Source organism: Lynx canadensis, chromosome D3 (genome assembly GCF_007474595.2).
Source record: "Lynx canadensis isolate LIC74 chromosome D3, mLynCan4.pri.v2, whole genome shotgun sequence".
NCBI classification, from domain to species: domain Eukaryota; kingdom Metazoa; phylum Chordata; class Mammalia; order Carnivora; family Felidae; genus Lynx; species Lynx canadensis.
In genome coordinates, this window is record NC_044314.2 from 26,636,305 (window position 1) to 26,653,897 (window position 17,593).

A 17,593-nucleotide genomic window follows, 5' to 3' on the forward strand; every position below is an offset into this window, starting at 1 on the left:
GTTACCTGAGATATAAATAGCAAGAATAAAGGGTAAAGATTTGAGGAACTGTACCTCAGTGTGAGAAGAGGAAATGTATTTGACTTTAGTCACGACACATATTGTTACTTCGACAAAAATGAAAAAATATTTTTACAAAGAGGCCTAATTGAAAGTCTTCTTAAGGGATGGTAAAAGTGAACCAGACCTTGTCTTCACAGACTCTGTTTACCTTTATTTTCTAATTCTTGTTGGTTTACTTCACACTTGATGCCTTTTCCCTTCTTACAACTTTAGGTTTTACTTTATGATACTATGACGTTTTGTTTTTTAAGTTTGTTTCTACCGTTCATTTAAAGTAGTAAAGACCTTTTCGTAGGAGAAAAAGATCACTTCCGAAAGTCCCTGATCTGATTTTCTGCCTCCTTTTCACGTTCGCTTTAGATACAACATTGAAATTATTACTGGAGTTTGAAGTTAGCCTCTAAACCATCCTTTCCGTGTCTCTTCTAGGTTAGATAGAGAAGCGTCTTTTCTCAGTGTGGGTTGCGGCCTTTGGTAAGAGCATGTCGTCCATCTTGCCCTTCACTCCGCCAGTCGTGAAGAGACTGCTGGGATGGAAGAAATCAGCCGGTGGCTCTGGAGGAGCGGGTGGAGGAGAGCAGAACGGACAAGAAGAAAAGTGGTGTGAGAAAGCGGTTAAAAGTTTGGTGAAGAAGCTAAAGAAAACAGGACGATTAGATGAGCTTGAGAAAGCCATCACCACTCAAAATTGTAATACTAAATGTGTTACCATACCAAGGTAAGTGTCGTTAGAGCAGAAGTTCGATGGTCACACTGTTAAATTGCTTAGAGGAATCCGAAGGAACGTCACTGAAATTTTGTTACCTTCAAGTCCCCTGTAAATCGTGATTTTATTAAAAGATGACAGCTATCTTTAACCTGTCGTTTCAGTTTTGTGTGATTGGTTAAGACTGGTTTATTTTACAGATCCTTTTCTTGAACAATGAGGTTTGACCAAGCAAAATAAAATACTTAGTTGTAGTGTTTCAATCTTCACTGCGTTCATTGCCTGAATGCTTCACTGTAGCTTATCCTCGTGTCTGATTGAATGACATTTGAATAAAGAGTCAGAAAGCTTTTTCTCTCACTAGCGCAGCAGTGACTGACCGTTTTCTCTCCCCTTGGTCAAAAATTTGGTCAGTAAAGAGTTAACGGAAGCTGCTAACACAGTGATGAATTTTACTTCCATAATTTTTGCTCGAGTTGCAGCATGGCTTCTTAGAACAGTCTAGGAGGCAGCTTCTTAGATGTCTAGGGAGTCCGAACCTCACTCAGAGACCTACCTGCCTCTCGTACTGGAAGGGCCTGTTACTTAAGAGGGTGAAGTTTTATTAGCGTAAATCTAATTACTCAATAAGTACCACTGTCAGAAATACGGTTTCTTTAACAGAGAGGGTGTTTTTTAAGTGTTTCACTACACTCGTATGCCTTGCAGGGTTTGGGGAGTGGCAGCATACAGCATTTTCTAAAATGACGTGTGGCAGTGTCCTACGTGTAGGCTAGCATAAATAACGTGACCTCATTCTACTTCACAGGTTTCCCGTGAGCTGTGTGTGGCAAATGCAGTCAAATGCTTGTTGATAGTAGATCCCAGTAACACCAGCCTCTCTACTTGCAGATACTAACAGTAGGATGTTTCCTGCCTTATTTAGTCGATTAATTAATTACCCGTTTCTTTTACTTTACCTGTTTCATGTATATCTTCCAAAGAGTCACTCTTTTGGCTTATGCTTCTGAGTGTCTGCTGAGTGCAGGGCACTGTTTCTAGACCCATGGGGATACGATACAGTATGACCAAAACAAAGTTCCTGCTCTTCTGAGGGATAGGTCCACGCAGAAAGCAAGTGGACAAATTGTAGAACTTGAGACGGTAATGAGTGCAAAGAAGACAGTGACTGAGGGATAAAAAAGCTGCTTTTGATTGGCTTGTGAGCCTCAAACCTGGCTTTGAGAAGTAGCATCTAGCTGGAGGAAGAGTCTTCTGGGAGAGGAAGGAGCCAGTGTAAAGACACCCAGCTGAGAAATAGCTGATTGTATTGGAGGATTTAAAAGGAGCCCCGTGGAAATGGAGGAATACAAAATGAATACAAGATGTAGAAGGGGTCAGATTATATAGGGCATTGTAAGGCACTGTGGAAGTGTGGAGTTTAGTCTAAATACAACAGAAAGCAAATGAGGACTTTGAAGCCTGGTTTTTAATTTAAAGTGTGTGTGTGTGTGTGTGTGTGTGTGTGTGTGTGTGTGTGTGTGAGTGATTGGACAGTGGGTCTGGAAGGAAGGAGATCAAGAGGCTAGTAAAGTGGTCTAAATTCGAGATGCTGGCGGCTGGACTGGCATGGTGGCTGTGCCGACACGTGAAGTGGACAGATTTGGATGGAGTAGACCTGAAGGGATTGGTAATGAATTGGCTGAGGGTAATTAGCCAGTTAGGACAAGTCAAGCTACATTTGTTAATTTTTCATCGTATGGTGTCTGGTATTTCAGTTCAGTAAACATTTATTAAACAACCCACTACGTGTGATAGGCTCTTCCTCACCGGAGTAAAAATTCAGTCTTTGCTTTTGAGTTGTTTCTAGAAAGGGGGATAAACTTGACAAAGAAGATAATCTCATGAGGTGTCATAGGTGTTAAGAAAGATGTTTGCTCAGGGAGTTATGTCCAGAGGGGAGGAATTTTGCCTACTCTGCAGCTTGTGGAAGTTTCCTTCTGGACTAGAATCGGTGTCAGAGTTGAATCTTGATGGGTATAAGGGAGGGATTTAGTCAGGAGAGGCCCGGTTTGTCCAGAGTGGCGCTGTGGTCTTGAGAGGGACGGTAAGGGGGCTCTAGTTGAAGGATTTTGCGCCAACTAGTACTGAGTGTCCTGGGAGGCTCTAGATCGGGGGTGGGATGTGGTTGGGCTGAGGCTGTGTGAGGAATAAGGAACCACAACGTGAACCTGAACCTGAACCTGAGTGGGTGAGGGTGGAGTCGCTGAAGAGTCTTAGCACAGCATCGGGCTGCGGTGAGGAGAATGCTCGTGACACTGTCAGGAGTGGAGGCAGGGAGGCTGGTGAGTAGGTTCTCTTCCTCCTCCAAGGGAGCGTGTGTGCGGGAAGACCTGGCGCCGTGGTTTTGTGCGCCATCACTGGAGGCTGAAGTGGCCGGTGCGGGGCAGTCTTGACAGGGCCGAGCCTGAGTAGAGCTCGCACGGTCCCTTCCTTTCCGGAGATACGGTGGGTGGTGAGCTGGTGATTGAAATGTGTGGAGGTCACCTTGGAATTCTTTTCCTATTTCCCATTCTTCTTTTGATAGCCTCTTTGAAAGATCCTTCTAGGGTTCTTCTAGGGTTTATCATCATTAAAAAAAAACATTTATTTTACTCTTTTACCTGCATAGGGAAAGTGGAGTGGTAGTCGTTCATTGTCCTGTCTCTTTTACTGTCCAGAGTTCTTTGAAGCTCACAAATTTGACGTGTCTAATTTGGTGGCTTTTGGTTTTTGCTTTTGGAAGACATGTAGATTTGTTAATATCGGTTGTTGTCATCAAGAAGTCTCAGTTTCTAATACTGTGGTTTGGTGCCGTGTATTTTATAGAGTTTGCCTCATTTTTTAGTAGTAGAACACTTCAGTTATATCAGATTATTAGCTATTTCTTAACGAAGTGTCCTTAAACGTTCAGGCAACTCTTTACTTATCTAGACTGTAATGTTTGAGGAATAGGAGTGAGAAAGTTTTGTTATGGATAAATCCAAACCATAGTTTAGGCAGAATTATTGAAACTATGACACAAAATGGTTTTACTGTGTAAGCTGATGTACTTAAAATTGCAAGGAAATTGTTAACAAAAACACGGAGGTTTTACAAGCCTAAAAATACCAACGAGTTCCTCTGATGAACAGGAAACAAATCCCTTAATTTTTAAAAACAGCAAATGTTTTCTGTTAAGATACCTGTTTTGTTGACTGTTCATACTTTTCCCCCTGGACCCCTCTTCTTTTAACGTTAGAGTGGACCAAAGTTAGGGCGGAAACCGTCCTGGCTTCATGTCCCTCCCACCCCTCACGCAATTACTCTGCCTCCATGGCTTTGTCTCTGGAGGGATAGAAGCTGTGGTTAGGTATATATGTCACTGCCTCTTCCCTGTTGTTGAAGGTGGTGGTACAAAGTGATTCACTGGTAGAACGTCACCTTCCCAAGCTGCAAGGAGCTGAATAGTATAAAAGTAAAGTTTTGTGAGGTTTTTATATCTCAAACACTTTTGAGACCAAGGAATGGAAGACAACTCCGTTGTAAAATTCGAATGGCATTTGATATTTGGGTAATGAATCAATCAGAAGAAGGAAAAAAAAAAAAGGCTTTCAATGCATATTCTCTACAATAAAGCAAAATCTAAACTGCTGTAGGGTTGGGAACTCTGAAGTTGAAGGAAAGGGACTGTGAGGTCTAAAAGGGCCATTTTATAATATCCATTATATGTAAATGTGTAGGAATGAAGAATTCATTTTCACAGACGTGCGTTATAAGGCTTTCCTGCAGTGGTGCTTTGACCATATAATCACATTTTTGATCTGTCATCCTAAGAAAATAGGAATATGGTCAGAGATTGCTGGTGTTCATTTCAGTTTTGTTGGTAATAGCAAAGAATTAGAAAAATCCCAATCCTGATCCTTCATTTTCTTACCTCTGATTGTAAAGGAAACTTACCAACCCATTTTTATACCAGAATTGAACATGAATAGTACAAGAAAAGTTTATTATACCAGTGTTACTTATAAAAACAGTTGCAAAAATTGTAAATAAATATCAGAAACTAGAGTTATTGGAACGCCTGCATGGCTCAGTCGGTTAAGTGTTCAACTTTGGCTCAGGTCATGATCTTGAGGTTTGTGGGTTCCGGCCCCATATCAGGCTCTGTGGTGACAGCCCGGAGCCTGAGCCTGCTTGGGATTCTGTGTCTCTCTCCCTTTCTGTCCCCCCGCCCCCACCTCAAAAATAAGTAAACATTAAAAGAAAAAAATAGGGTTACTAAAAACAAAATCACAAAATCATGACTAGGAAAGGTTTATTGCAGGAAGGCAAATACGATTCAACTGCAGGAAACCTATTAATATGAGATACTCCACAGTCATATTTAAGACAACTCTGAGGCACCTGGGTGGCTCAGTTGGTTAAGTGTCCATCTCTTTGTTTTGGTTCAGGTCATGATCTCATGGTTTGTGAGATCAAGCCCTGCATTGGGCTCTGCACTGACAGCATGGAACCTGCTTGGGATTCATTCATTCATATTTCTCTCTCTCTCTCTCTCTCTCTCTCTCTGCCTTTCCCTGCTCTCACACATGCACACTCTCTAAATAAATAAATATTAAAAAAAAAATAACACTGATCATCTTGATGGATCTAGAAAGAGATTTTTATCAAATTCTGTATTTATGCAAGTTAACAAATTAGAAATAGGAATTTCCTTAACTTGATAAAGCATACTTGTAAAAGCGTTAACACTTAACCATGAATCTTTAGAGAGAATATACCAAATTATTTATGGATACTCTAAAAAAAGGAATGTCCTATAATCTTTTCCTAATATTTATATATAAAAATGTGTTTTATTTTTATAGCCAGCACAATGAAATGTTTAAATAGGACTTTTGGGCAATACATAAACTATTTACTTTTTTTTTAACCCTTAGAAGTCAATTTTTCTGTTAAAGGGTAATTGTATTTTTATTTTGTTAACAGTCTTTAGAAACATATACATTTATATCTATTTTCCTTCAAAAAGTATATTTCTTAAAAACAAAAAGTACGTTCCTAAAAAACAAAATATAAGGTGTACATGATTCAGAATTCACCCCTGTATGATAGGGTGGGAAAGGTCTCCCCTACCCAAGTGTCCCCATCTCCTCACCCACTTTCCCTCTTCAGAAATCATTGTATTACTGGGTCTCCTGTATCCTTCCAGGATAATGTGTTTCTTTTTAATGCTGTTATTGATTTTTGGTTTTGTTTTCCATCTTCTAAAGTTGTAAACATCAGAGTACTTTAAAGTAAATGTGGATTGTCAACTTTGATTTCTAACTTCGTATTCCTACCCTTTTACTTCTCTGTATAACCCAGGAAGAATTTTTAAAGAGAAGTCTTTTGAACCCGAGCAATGGGTTCTTCTTAAACTAGTTCTTCAGTTCTTCTTAAACTAGTTGCTTTTAATTTTTTAGAAGAGAGTAAGAATAACCCTCTTTCCCTCGTTCATACATAAGATATATGCAACTTCTCAGCGTGTGTGTGTGTGTGTGTGTGTGTGTGTGTGTGTGTGTGTGTGTATCAGCCATAATATGTGTGAGAGAAGTCTGAATTTGAAGTCTGGTAACCCATTGAGTCGGCTTCAGTACTGGATGAATGTGGATCCTGAGGCATGTGATTACTTTTTACTGTTTCTTCACCTGTGAAAAGGGGTGGTAGATACTACCTGAGTACTTCCTCAGTACTATTTTTGGGTCCTTTGAAATAACGTGAGTTTGGTTTGTGAATTGTGAAACACTGTAACCGCATGAATGTGATTTATTTGTAATATTCACAGATAATCCGCGTCTTCATTTTCCTTCCATTTTTTTTCTAAGAGGACTTTACACTAAGTTGTAGACATTAACTTGTATTGTCTATACTTAGACGAAGTTTCTGCCAGGTGACATTGCATTATGTATAATTTAGTTTATTCACACTATAACATTTAGTCGTAAAATCAATCAGTCAGAACAATGAAGCTTTTCATAGATGCGAATTAGAACTTGGAAATTATGGGTAATAGCTACCTTTTATCAGCCTCAGCATCCAATTTGTCATTTTCCATGTGTTCTGTGTCTAAGTTGTGAAAGCACTTCTGATGAGGTGCAGGGTCCTGTGAAACGCAGTTGGAAATAAGCTTTGCCTTTATCCGGTACCTACGTTTACAGTTAGGATTTTTGAGGGAGCTCCTGCTGCGGGACACTGGTATTCAGAGCTCTTTTGTGTACATGATATATTCTCACATGGACATTTTTATCACTTACCTTATCAGGGAAAACAGCCACCTGCTCTGGGACTTTTGTCTCTTCATAAAATCACTGAGTTGCACCCAGACTAATTAACGTCTGTAAATATAACATTTAACACCTGATGCAATAAGCATTCTCTCCACTTGTTTTTTGTCCCATTAATGTAATGGCTTGGCTTTAAAGAATACATTTATCAACCTGGCTAAAATAATAGGCATTTAAGAAATTACAACCACCTTTGGTTTTGCCGGCATTCTTGGTCTGTTTCCAGTTGTACCTGGAGCCATTCCAGCTTTGCTCAGACCATTTCTGTGTTACTAACCACATTCTGGGAGGATTGTAATTATTGGGGGTGTTTAACCATACTGTTTACTCCTTCTCTTTCCTGTCCTGTGGTAGAGTGTTTCCAGGCTGATGTGATCCCCACTAGTGGTACACAAGAAAACGTACGACCATCTAAGGGACCTGAAATAGAAAGCACCACACATGGACTGTGGAGATGGAAAATAATAGTAAAACGCCAGTTTAGGATATCCTGCAATCTTGTTTTAAATCCTCTCTGGTACTTGGGCTCAAACGACTAGATGCCACATATTTCTTATGCTCTGTTCTTTTCGTTCTTTTTGTTTTCTTTTGTTTTCCCTTTTTCAGTTTGGATACTCTGTTGACCTAACTTTGTGTTTACTGATCCTGTTTTATGCTGTGTTTCGTCTGCTGTTAAACACATTTAATAAGTTCTTAATTTAAAATACCTTATTTTTCTGTTTTATTATATGTTCCTTTGATATTGTAAATTCCAACTCTCATTTGAAATTCTTCATCCATTTCTGTTTTCCTTAATCTTCTTTAATATTATTTATAATTTTTAATTTTTTTTTTTTTGAGAGAGAGAGACAGTGCAAGTGCGCATGAGATCATAACCAGAGCCGAAGTCGGATGCTTAACCAACTGAGCCACCCGAGCGCCCCTGTAGTATTTGTAATAGTTATTTTAAAGTTTGTTTGCCAGCTCTAATATCTGGATCATCTCTCGGTCTGCTTTCATCATTGTCTGTTCATTCTTGTGATTATTACATTTTCCGGCCTCTTACGTGCCGTGTAATTTTGATCGTGTGCCATATATCGCATGTCAGGGCATTATAGGTGCTGCAAATGATGGTTTTCACAAAAAGTATTTGACCTTTCCTATGTCAGGTGGATGGAGGGGCTGATCGCTTTAATCTGATCGGGGTTGAGCAGGGTTGGGGCTCAGTTGCCATTTATTTGGATTCAGTCTCGCACTGGCTCGTACCTTTTCTTTGAATAGTGCTCTCCTGGGGTTTTTTTTCATTGAAAGCCTGGCAGGTCTCTGTCACCTACTCCCTCAAACACTGCGGGAGATTCACATCTTTCTTCCATGGTTTGAGTTTGGCTAATGAGCCTCCTATTGATTGCATCTTTAAAATCTGGCAGACATCTTTGAGGGAGGAGAATCCTGTGACTGTCCAAAGTTCTGTTACTCAGTAGAGTTTCTCTTCCCAGACCGAGCCTGACCCTTACCCTATTCCTGGAATCTGCAGATGAGCCCTGGGAAGGGATGGCTCACAGTCCTCAGCTCACCTAGATGGGTTCCTTCTTACAACTTTAGTTCCTCCCGATCTCATTACTTCAGTAGCTTTCCAATGTCTTTGCACAATTTTTTGTGGTTGTGGTTATCTTTTTCCCCCTAGTTGTTGCAACAGTAACATTAGCCTTCTGTGACCTGCTTATATCTTAACTGGAAGTAGAATTGTAACAGTATGTTCAAATGAGAATTCTTTGGTATGTTTTCAGAGACTCCCAGTCTGAGATCAATAGATTGCAAGTAACCTACGTTCAAAACTGAGGTGCTATCTACCATTCAGATGTAGGACTTGCGCAAGGGGTTCCACGAGACAGGTATTGCTCTGGTTAACCCATCACTCATCTCTAGGCGATATTCAAAAAATGCAGGAGTTTGTAAGAGGGATCCCATATGAGAACTTCTTTGGAGAGAATAGTATGTGCTGTGGCATTCCCCCTTTCTTTCATCCATATTGAGAGACTTCAGGGCAACTCACTCCTTTGACTTACTGAGGTTTGGGAGATAGACTGGTACCTGACTTCCTCCTGAAAATGGCCAACCAAGTGGGAGACCAGAGGGAGCTGCCTCTGCATCAGTAGAATGAAGAGTAGGCCCGGTGAGAACGGCCTGCATGTTCAGGGTTTGATGGATCAGAGATGCGTGAGTTTTCCCAGGGTCCAGGTAGACTTTACTAAGGTAGTGGAAGTTGTCTGGAAGTGATCAAGAGGCCCAGCCTGGAGAGTCAGAGTGACCCGGGCAGATGGGCCGGGGAAGTGCCTGCACTAGGAACTAGCCGCAGGTAAGAGGCAGCCCTGGGTTTCTGACCTTCAAGGGACCTGACCACCATGTTACCATCACATCAGATTTCAGTCTGATCAGCCCCATGAGACTGTTCCCTTTTCCTCAAAAATTCCCTCTTCCTGCTGCTACGGGGCCCTTAACAACGACAGCTGGGGAGTCCCGGAGGAGGTGGAGTTAGCAAAATTGGTAGGATGAAGTTTTCACTTAGATCGGGTAAAACGTTAGTTTATGAAAAGAGATCTGTTGTTACTCCATATATCTGGGTATGACTACAACAGCCCCGGGTTCTTTCTGAACTGTCATGCAGGAGAGGGAAGAGCAGATGGACGATGGCTTGTTGGGGGTGAACCGATGTGAGAGAGGGCGGAGTCCACCTAGTCTGGCTTGTCAGGCAAGCGCTCTGTGTTCTTGTGGTGAACACTTGGGAATACAAGTTTAGTGGTGCTGGCGATGGGTAGACTGTATGAGGAGAATGGAGGGGCGTTATATGCCATTTGCACAACACATAAAACGTCTTTTCCAAACACAGAATATTTGACCATGATACCAGTCAGCTTATCCAATGAGGCTTTATTTCCAAAGAGACTGTGTTATTATGATTCAAATTTTCTTCTTTCACCATCTGCCCCCCTCCCCAAACAGTTAGATCAGTCTTTCAGAATCCAACTTCAGCTCTGCTTTTGGGTGGTTATGGGAAGCCCTGTGCAGTGGTGGTCTTCAGGCTCTTCGAAAATTGAGATCCTGAATAATGCTTACATTAGAACAGAAGTATGTAAGACTTTTGACTAACCCCCTCACCCTGTACCTTTTTCTTTTCTGAATTTGGTTTATTTGTAATGGCTTTATATGTCTGTAAGAGGATATAATTTCTCCCTGATTTGATTTACTCCCAAGTTTGCCAGGCCAGTGCCAGAGGGGGTGAAGGGAGGCTATATGTGTGTTCAGGACAATGTGAAAGTTCAGAAGTAGATACCGAACAAGAATTTCTGAAGCAAAATAATTTAAGTAACTAGAAAGAACTTTTTCCTCATAGTTTTTATGTGATGGCTTGTATAATTTGCATTAACACTTAAAAATAATACATTTATCTTTATATATTACCTACGCATTTTAACTTCTACATGTAAAAGCATATTGTCAACTTCAAAGTGTGATACAAATGTGACTTGATTTTTATTTTGTAGAATGCTAATTTTTTTAATTGTCAAATTAAAAAAGCTTTCTTTACAACCGAATACAAGCATCACAAAAATGTATGACTTAGAAAGTTGAGTTTTTACAGAATTCTATTCTGTATTGCAATCCTCATTTTATGCATTTAATCTTTTAAAAGATAGGAATGGTATGTACTTACATCTTCTGTTGGGATTTTTTTTTGTCATTTATGATACTTTTTTAAATTGTTAAAAACAACATATATATTAAAATGAATTTAGAAAATCCATCAGCTACATTATTTAAATGAATACTTCTGAGCCCACTTTATCGTTAGCTTTTTTTTTTTAAGTGAAAAGTTTGTTTTTGGATGAACTTGAAATATGTGAGCGACTATTTTTAGAATTGATATTTAAATCATTTGTAGGGACTTCTGTGGTGGGGACTGTTTTCTTTGTGTGGGAGACGGTTTTCAAAGGCAGTTGAAACATCTGGCAGAGTCTCAAAGTAGTGTTCTAAACATAACATTTAGAGGTAAAGGTGAAGTAATTTTCCAATCCTTACCTGGTCCTTCTTCTAAGAAGAGCGCTACCAAAACCAGAGAAGAAGAAGAGTATCAACTTTGATTCTAGGGATTCTTTTGTCTCCTTCTATGTTGATTTGTGAGTGGCTGTGCCAATTTACTTGTCTAAAGAATTCTTTTTTCTTGAGAAAGTAACTCTTGGCGCGAAATGTCTAGTTTTTATAATTAAGGATAATCTACGAATGTTTTCCTTCTCTGGGATACTGTACCAAAGTTGTTATTATTTTAGTTTTGTCTTGCTATGTTTTTATTACTTCTTTTTAATAACTATATAAGAAGCAGACTAGCGTCGATAATTAAGAATACAACTGGCTGTCTGACATGTTCCTTTTTCTTGGTGCTTCTGTTGCCTCCTTTGTCCAGCGGGGTTAACAGGGCCTAATTCGTGGGTTGTTGGAAGCTTAAGTGATATATGTGTCAGGTCTTCATGCTGATATGTACATTGTAAAATGACATCTCTGAAGTGCTGACATCAAGAAGCCATAAATGTAAACGTGTAGCTGTCTAATAAAAGAGCTTCGTGATACATGTAGTAAAACTTGATAGAATTAATGGATCAGAATCACAAATCCACACTTATAGTGGAGAGTTCAGTTAGGCCAAAAAAAAAAAAAAAAAAAAAAAAAACACAGTAAAGACACAGAAGATCTAAGTTACACTATTAACTACTGACTTGATATTTGTAGACTACTGAATCTAATAGCGGTGTGATGCACCATGTTCTCAAGTGCTCATGGTAACCTCACCAGAAAGACTATTTGCAGGGCACAAGTCTCAGTAAATTTGGAAAGATTGAAATCGACAGAATATATTCTCTGCCAACAACAGAATGAAATTAGAAATCAATACTGATAAAACATCTATTAAAATATGGAGATTAAACAACACAGTTCTTTGACCGATGGGTTATTTAGAAGAAAACCCTGAGAGAAGTTAGGATATAATTCAAATTAAATGATAATGAAATTACAGCATATCTGTTATGTGGGATGCAGCTGAAACAGTGCTTAAAGGGAAATTTCTAGCTTTAAATAACTACTAGAAAAGTTACCTAAGACTTTATCTAAGAAAGTATAGTTCGGGCCCCGCGTCAGGCTCTGGGCTGATGGCTCGGAGCCTGGAGCCTGTTTCCGATTCTGTGTCTCCCTCTCTCTCTGCCCCTCCCCCGTTCATGCTCTGTCTCTCTCTGTCCCAAAAATAAATAAACGTTGAAAAAAAAAATTTAAAAAAAAAAAAAAAAGAAAGTATAAAAAAAGGTCAAAGAACATGGAGAGTAAGTAGAAGGGAAAGATAATAAAAATAAGAAATTGGTGACTAGAAAAGGGACAATTAATTATCAACACCAAAAGCTGGTTCTGTAGAAAGATCAAAAGTTGGCAACCCCCTCTTTGACTAATGACGAGAAAGATGAGAGAGGCCATGAACATAAATGACCTGTTGGAAATGAGAGGGGTGGGTATCTTTCTGCTACGTCCTACAGACATTTTTTAAAGCACGATATGCATACACTTTAGTAAATAACTTTATGCTATTAAATTTGTATGGTCAACTTCCTTAAAAAATGTTACCCCAGCTGATGGAAGAAGAAATGGAAAATTTGGGTAGCCTTATATCAATTAAAGAAACTGAATTCGTAATTGAAATCTTTATCACAAAGAAAACTCCTGGTATAGGTGGTTTTACTGGTAATTTCAAACACTGGAGCAAGAAATAACCTCAGTCTTACAGGAACTCAGAAAAAAAGTTATTTTATGAGGCCATCATAACCCCGGTGCCAAAACCTGACAGATACGGTGCCGCCATAATTAAGAAAGAAGAAAATTGATAGATTGATATTTGTCAGGAACATAGATGGAAAAAACCACAAAATACACTCCAGCAATATACAAAAAGAATACATCATGGGTGAGATGTATCCCCAAAACGCAAAGTTGATTTCTAAATTTCAAAAATTAGTGTAATTCACTGCACTAACAAAGGATCAAAAACCTATCACCTCACTTGGTAAAAAGTAATTGACAGAATTCATCCATTCATGATAAACACCCCCACCAAACTAAAATGTAGAGTTTTCCTCAGTCTGATAAAGGTCATTGAAGAAAAACTGATAGCTAAGAATACACTTAATCATAAAGTAGAGTTTTTTCCCAAGATCACAAACAGGACAAGGATGTCCACTCTTGTGTCTTCATTTCATTTCATTATTTTAGTGGAGGACCTAGCCAGTGGAATATGAAATGGAAAAGGCATAAAGATCTGAAAGATTGGGTCAAAACTCTTGCATTTTGTAGATGACATGATTATGTAAGAAACCTTTTAAAAGGAATCTGTTTAAAAAACAGCTACTGGGGCGCCTGGGTGGCGCAGTCGGTTAAGCGTCCGACTTCAGCCAGGTCACGATCTCGCGGTCCGTGAGTTCGAGCCCCGCGTCGGGCTCTGGGCTGATGGCTCGGAGCCTGGAGCCTGTTTCCGATTCTGTGTCTCCCTCTCTCTCTGCCCCTCCCCCGTTCATGCTCTGTCTCTCTCTGTCCCAAAAATAAATAAACGTTGAAAAAAAAAAAAAAAAAAAACAGCTACTGAAGCAGATGAGTAAATTTAGCAAGGCTGCACTTTACAGGTCCCATGTATAAAAATCAATCTTTTTCGTAAATATTAATAGCAAACAAATGGAAATGATATTAAAACAATGCTATGAATAGTTGCAGACTTAAACGTAGTATCATTAAAAATTAAAATACACTTTTTTTAAAAGACACAAGATCTCTACACTGAAATTTCAAAACCCTGAGGGAAATTAAAGACAAATTGAGAATTCTTGTATAGGCAGGTATACTTTTACCAGAATGACACTCCCTCAGATAACAATTAGAAACTGCACAAGATAAAAAGAAAAACATAAGGCACTAGAAAGTAAACAAAAACAGACATATTTTGGAGGGGATTTGACTCTTATAAGAACGGGTGAATTTTCTGTTTTTAATAAGCTTTTTATATCCATGCAGAGTGTGCAGGATAGCCAAAATGTCAATCGAAAACCCGCTGTGGTTTTTTTTTTTTTTTTTTTTTTGTCCTGAAAAACCAGAGGTCAGAGTTTGGAACAACCACAGTGACTGAAGAGTACGGGGAGAATCCTAGCAAGGAGAAAGCTACGGAACAGAGCAAGAATCCCAGATGCTGCTTAAGAACTTCACCAGAATCACTAGGCTGACCCTTAAACCCTCACATATGTGGGGTAGACTTAGTGCAGCCTAGCTAATGGTAAAAAATTGATTTGACTTATTCAAAGACATAATTTGCAGTTTGAGTGCAAACAAATTACTGCCTGCTGGAACAAAACCAGGTAAGACTTACTGGAGAAATAAAACAGAATCTAGCATCTTTATCACACCAATAACAGTGTCCAGCATACGGTCCCAAATTACTCAACATATGAAGAACAAAGAAAATGTGATGTTGTTTCAACAGGAAACCGGTGGAGACCAGCTCTGAGATGACCTACATGTTGGAATTGACAGACATATTTATGAGTTGGAACACTCAGTAACATTGTCAGTTTCTTCCAATTTAGTGTGATTCAAATTCATCTCCTAAAAAAGGTGTTTTTGTTTTTGTGGAAATGTAGAAACTTACCCAAACGTTTACATAGAAATGCAGAGGGCCTAGAATATTCAAAGCAATCATGAAAAAGAAAAACCAAGTTAGAGGACTTAAATTCTCTTACTTCAAGACTTTCCATGAAGCCACAGTAATCAGTACAGGTTGGTTCTGGCATAAAAACATAGATAAATGGGATAGCATAGATAACTCCAAAGAGAAACATGGTTATTTGATTTTTGCAAAATGCCACAGCATTCTTTGCCAATGTATAATGCTGGAAGAACTGGATATCCATATGGAAGAATGAACTTTGACCCCACCCATACACCAATCAAAAAATCAATTCTAGATGGATCATAGTTCTCTTCTAAAAGCTTCTACTGGAAAATGTATTTGAGTTGGGGATAGGCAAAGGTTAGTGTGATTTTTTTTTTTTTTTTAAGGGTATAGAAAGCTGTGGGAGGAATTTGATAAATTAGTCTTCAGTACTAAAGGGATCTCCTCAAAAAAAAAACACACTGTTAAATGAATAAGCAAATCACAAAGTAGAACAAAATATTTGAGAAACATATTTCTGACAAGAGGATTGTATCCAGAATTTATAAAGAATTTCTGTAACTCAACAGTTACAGAATTTTGAAAATGGGCAAAAGATTCAGCTACTTCACCAAAGAAGATATACAAAGGGCCAGTAAACCAGTGGAAAGTGCAATATTGTTAATCATCAGGAAAGTGAAAATTGAAACATTCTGAAATACCACTGCAGAACCACCAGAATGGTTGTAATTAAGTCAACTGGCCACACCAAATGTTGGTGAGGCTGTGGAACAACCAGAAACTCATAGATCAAAGGAGGGAATATAAAATGGTACTACCCACTTGGGAGGAAAGGTCTGGTAGTTTCTTCTAAAACTAAACACACATCTACCCCTTGACCTCTAAGAATTTCACTTCTAGGTATTTACTCAAGACAAAGCACATGTCCACAAAAAGGCACATACTTACTTGAATGTTCATAGCAACTTTATTCATAATATCCCGGATCTGGCAGCAAGTCCGAACCATCAGTAAAAAATGACTTAAAAAATTGATTATGTAATGAAAAACTCAGCACCAAAAGAGTAGACTGCTGTCACATGGGTGAATCTCAAAATCGTTAATGCTGAGTCAGAAAAGCCAGATCCAAAGGAGAATATACTGTATGATTCCATATATAAAAGTTCTGGAAGAGATTAAAGCTATGGCAAAAAATATCCACAGATCCATGATTGCCTCTGAGGATGCTAAAGGGGATGGCAGGGAATGACTGATAAAAGAGCCCGAGGGACTTTCTGGATGGATGTTCTTGACAGGGTTGAGGGTTAGCCCATTTATACAATTGATAAAACAAGATGGCACTCTTAAGATGAGTTTCACGTTCCATAAATATTACCTCAAAAAAGCCCACAGAGGAGCAATGAATTCTAGTTAACGTATGCATGTTTAAGTGTCTAGATTTGAAATATCTGCAACTTAATTTTTAATATATCAAAAAATAAGATGGGTTGATAAATAGAGGGGCAAGGACTGAGGACAGCCCAGAACTGTTGTTGGAGTTTTCCAGGGAAGTAATGAGCAATGCCAGGTAGGTATGCTGAGTGAGATTAGGATTGGATAGTTTGAATAGTTTTGGCAGGCTCTGGACTGTAGGGCTCATTCCTAGCTGTCCAGTACCTAGCCCTAGGTGATTTAGGGCAGGAGGAATATTGGCATGATGTGTGAGAGTTTGAAAGAACAGTTATGGGTATGGGCCCTGGAATGGTTAATTTTTATGTAAGAGAGGTGCACTCACTAGAGAGTCTCTTGTTACCTCTAAGAGTTAGCCCTGTAATTAGCAGCTTCCCCATCAAGGCCCCCAATGCCAGGGTATTAATACAGAAAATAAAAAAATACAGTCAATACATAGTCCTCTAAAAGATTGAGGTTGTGCATTTATACCATCATCGTGTACCATGAAAAATTTAGTATACCAATGTGTACCATGAAAAATTTAGGCTCTTAAGCCAGCCAGGGATGGATGTAAGTCCTGGTTCTTATTTCAATAGCTCTGTGACCTTCTGGCTTATTTAACTGTTCACAATTTTTTATTTGAAAAATAATGGTGATGTTAACTTTATAGGGTTGATAGGAGTATAAATCAGATAGTATATGTAAAGTACTTTGAATATGTCAGGTACATAGTAAGTACTTAAAATAAGTGTTGGTAATGTTTTTAAGTTTTCTGTAGCCAATGAAAATTTCTTAATTGTTTACTTGGACCTTTCGCTGATTTGTTAAGGACAAGAGTGTTCCTAATGCTCCTTTCTTGGTGATAGAAGGAAGGCAAAAGACCTATCTGGAGGTAGGCATTTTCTTTTTTTCTGTTTCTCAGCTCTTCACTGTATAGTGATGATGACGTACACAGAGAGGTATAGCATGTGTAATTATAGACACTTTATTTAAAAAAAATTTTGTTTTAACTTTTTTAGTTTATTTTAGAGAGAGAGCATGAGTTGGGGAAGGGCAGAGAGAGGGAAACGCAGAATCCGAAGCAGGCTCCAGACTCTGAGCCGTCAGCACAAAACCTGACGTGGGGCTCGAACACACAGACTGGATGCAAGATCATGACCTGAGCTGATTGAGCCACCCAGGCGCCCCAAGACTTTATTTTATTTTATTTTTTTTTTTGTTACAATGATCAGTTCTTGATTCCTGAGCTATTTAAAACACACACTTTAGTCTTCGCTAGTCCTATATGAAATGAAAGGGGTGTTGTGTTGTAAGTAGAAATAATTATGGATGGGTAGT

General features: G+C 38.9%; 1 protein-coding gene and 1 long non-coding RNA gene across 8 annotated transcripts in view; both read left to right on the top strand.

The window, feature by feature from the left end:
* The window catches only part of SMAD2 (SMAD family member 2), an 84,099-nt gene that overhangs the window by 22,682 nt on the left and 43,824 nt on the right, over positions 1-17,593 (top strand). For all 7 annotated transcript variants that reach the window (XM_030336987.3, XM_030336992.3, XM_030336993.3 and 4 more), the window contains one exon: positions 493-781. In XM_030336987.3, coding sequence (XP_030192847.1) covers positions 546-781 — 236 coding nt within the window. In that variant the 5' untranslated portion in view covers positions 493-545. The remainder of the gene's footprint in view (positions 1-492; positions 782-17,593) is intronic.
* Positions 10,884-12,570, top strand: LOC115528699. The gene is made up of 2 exons (XR_003973354.1): positions 10,884-12,241; positions 12,416-12,570. It is a non-coding gene; the product is annotated as an uncharacterized LOC115528699 (long non-coding RNA).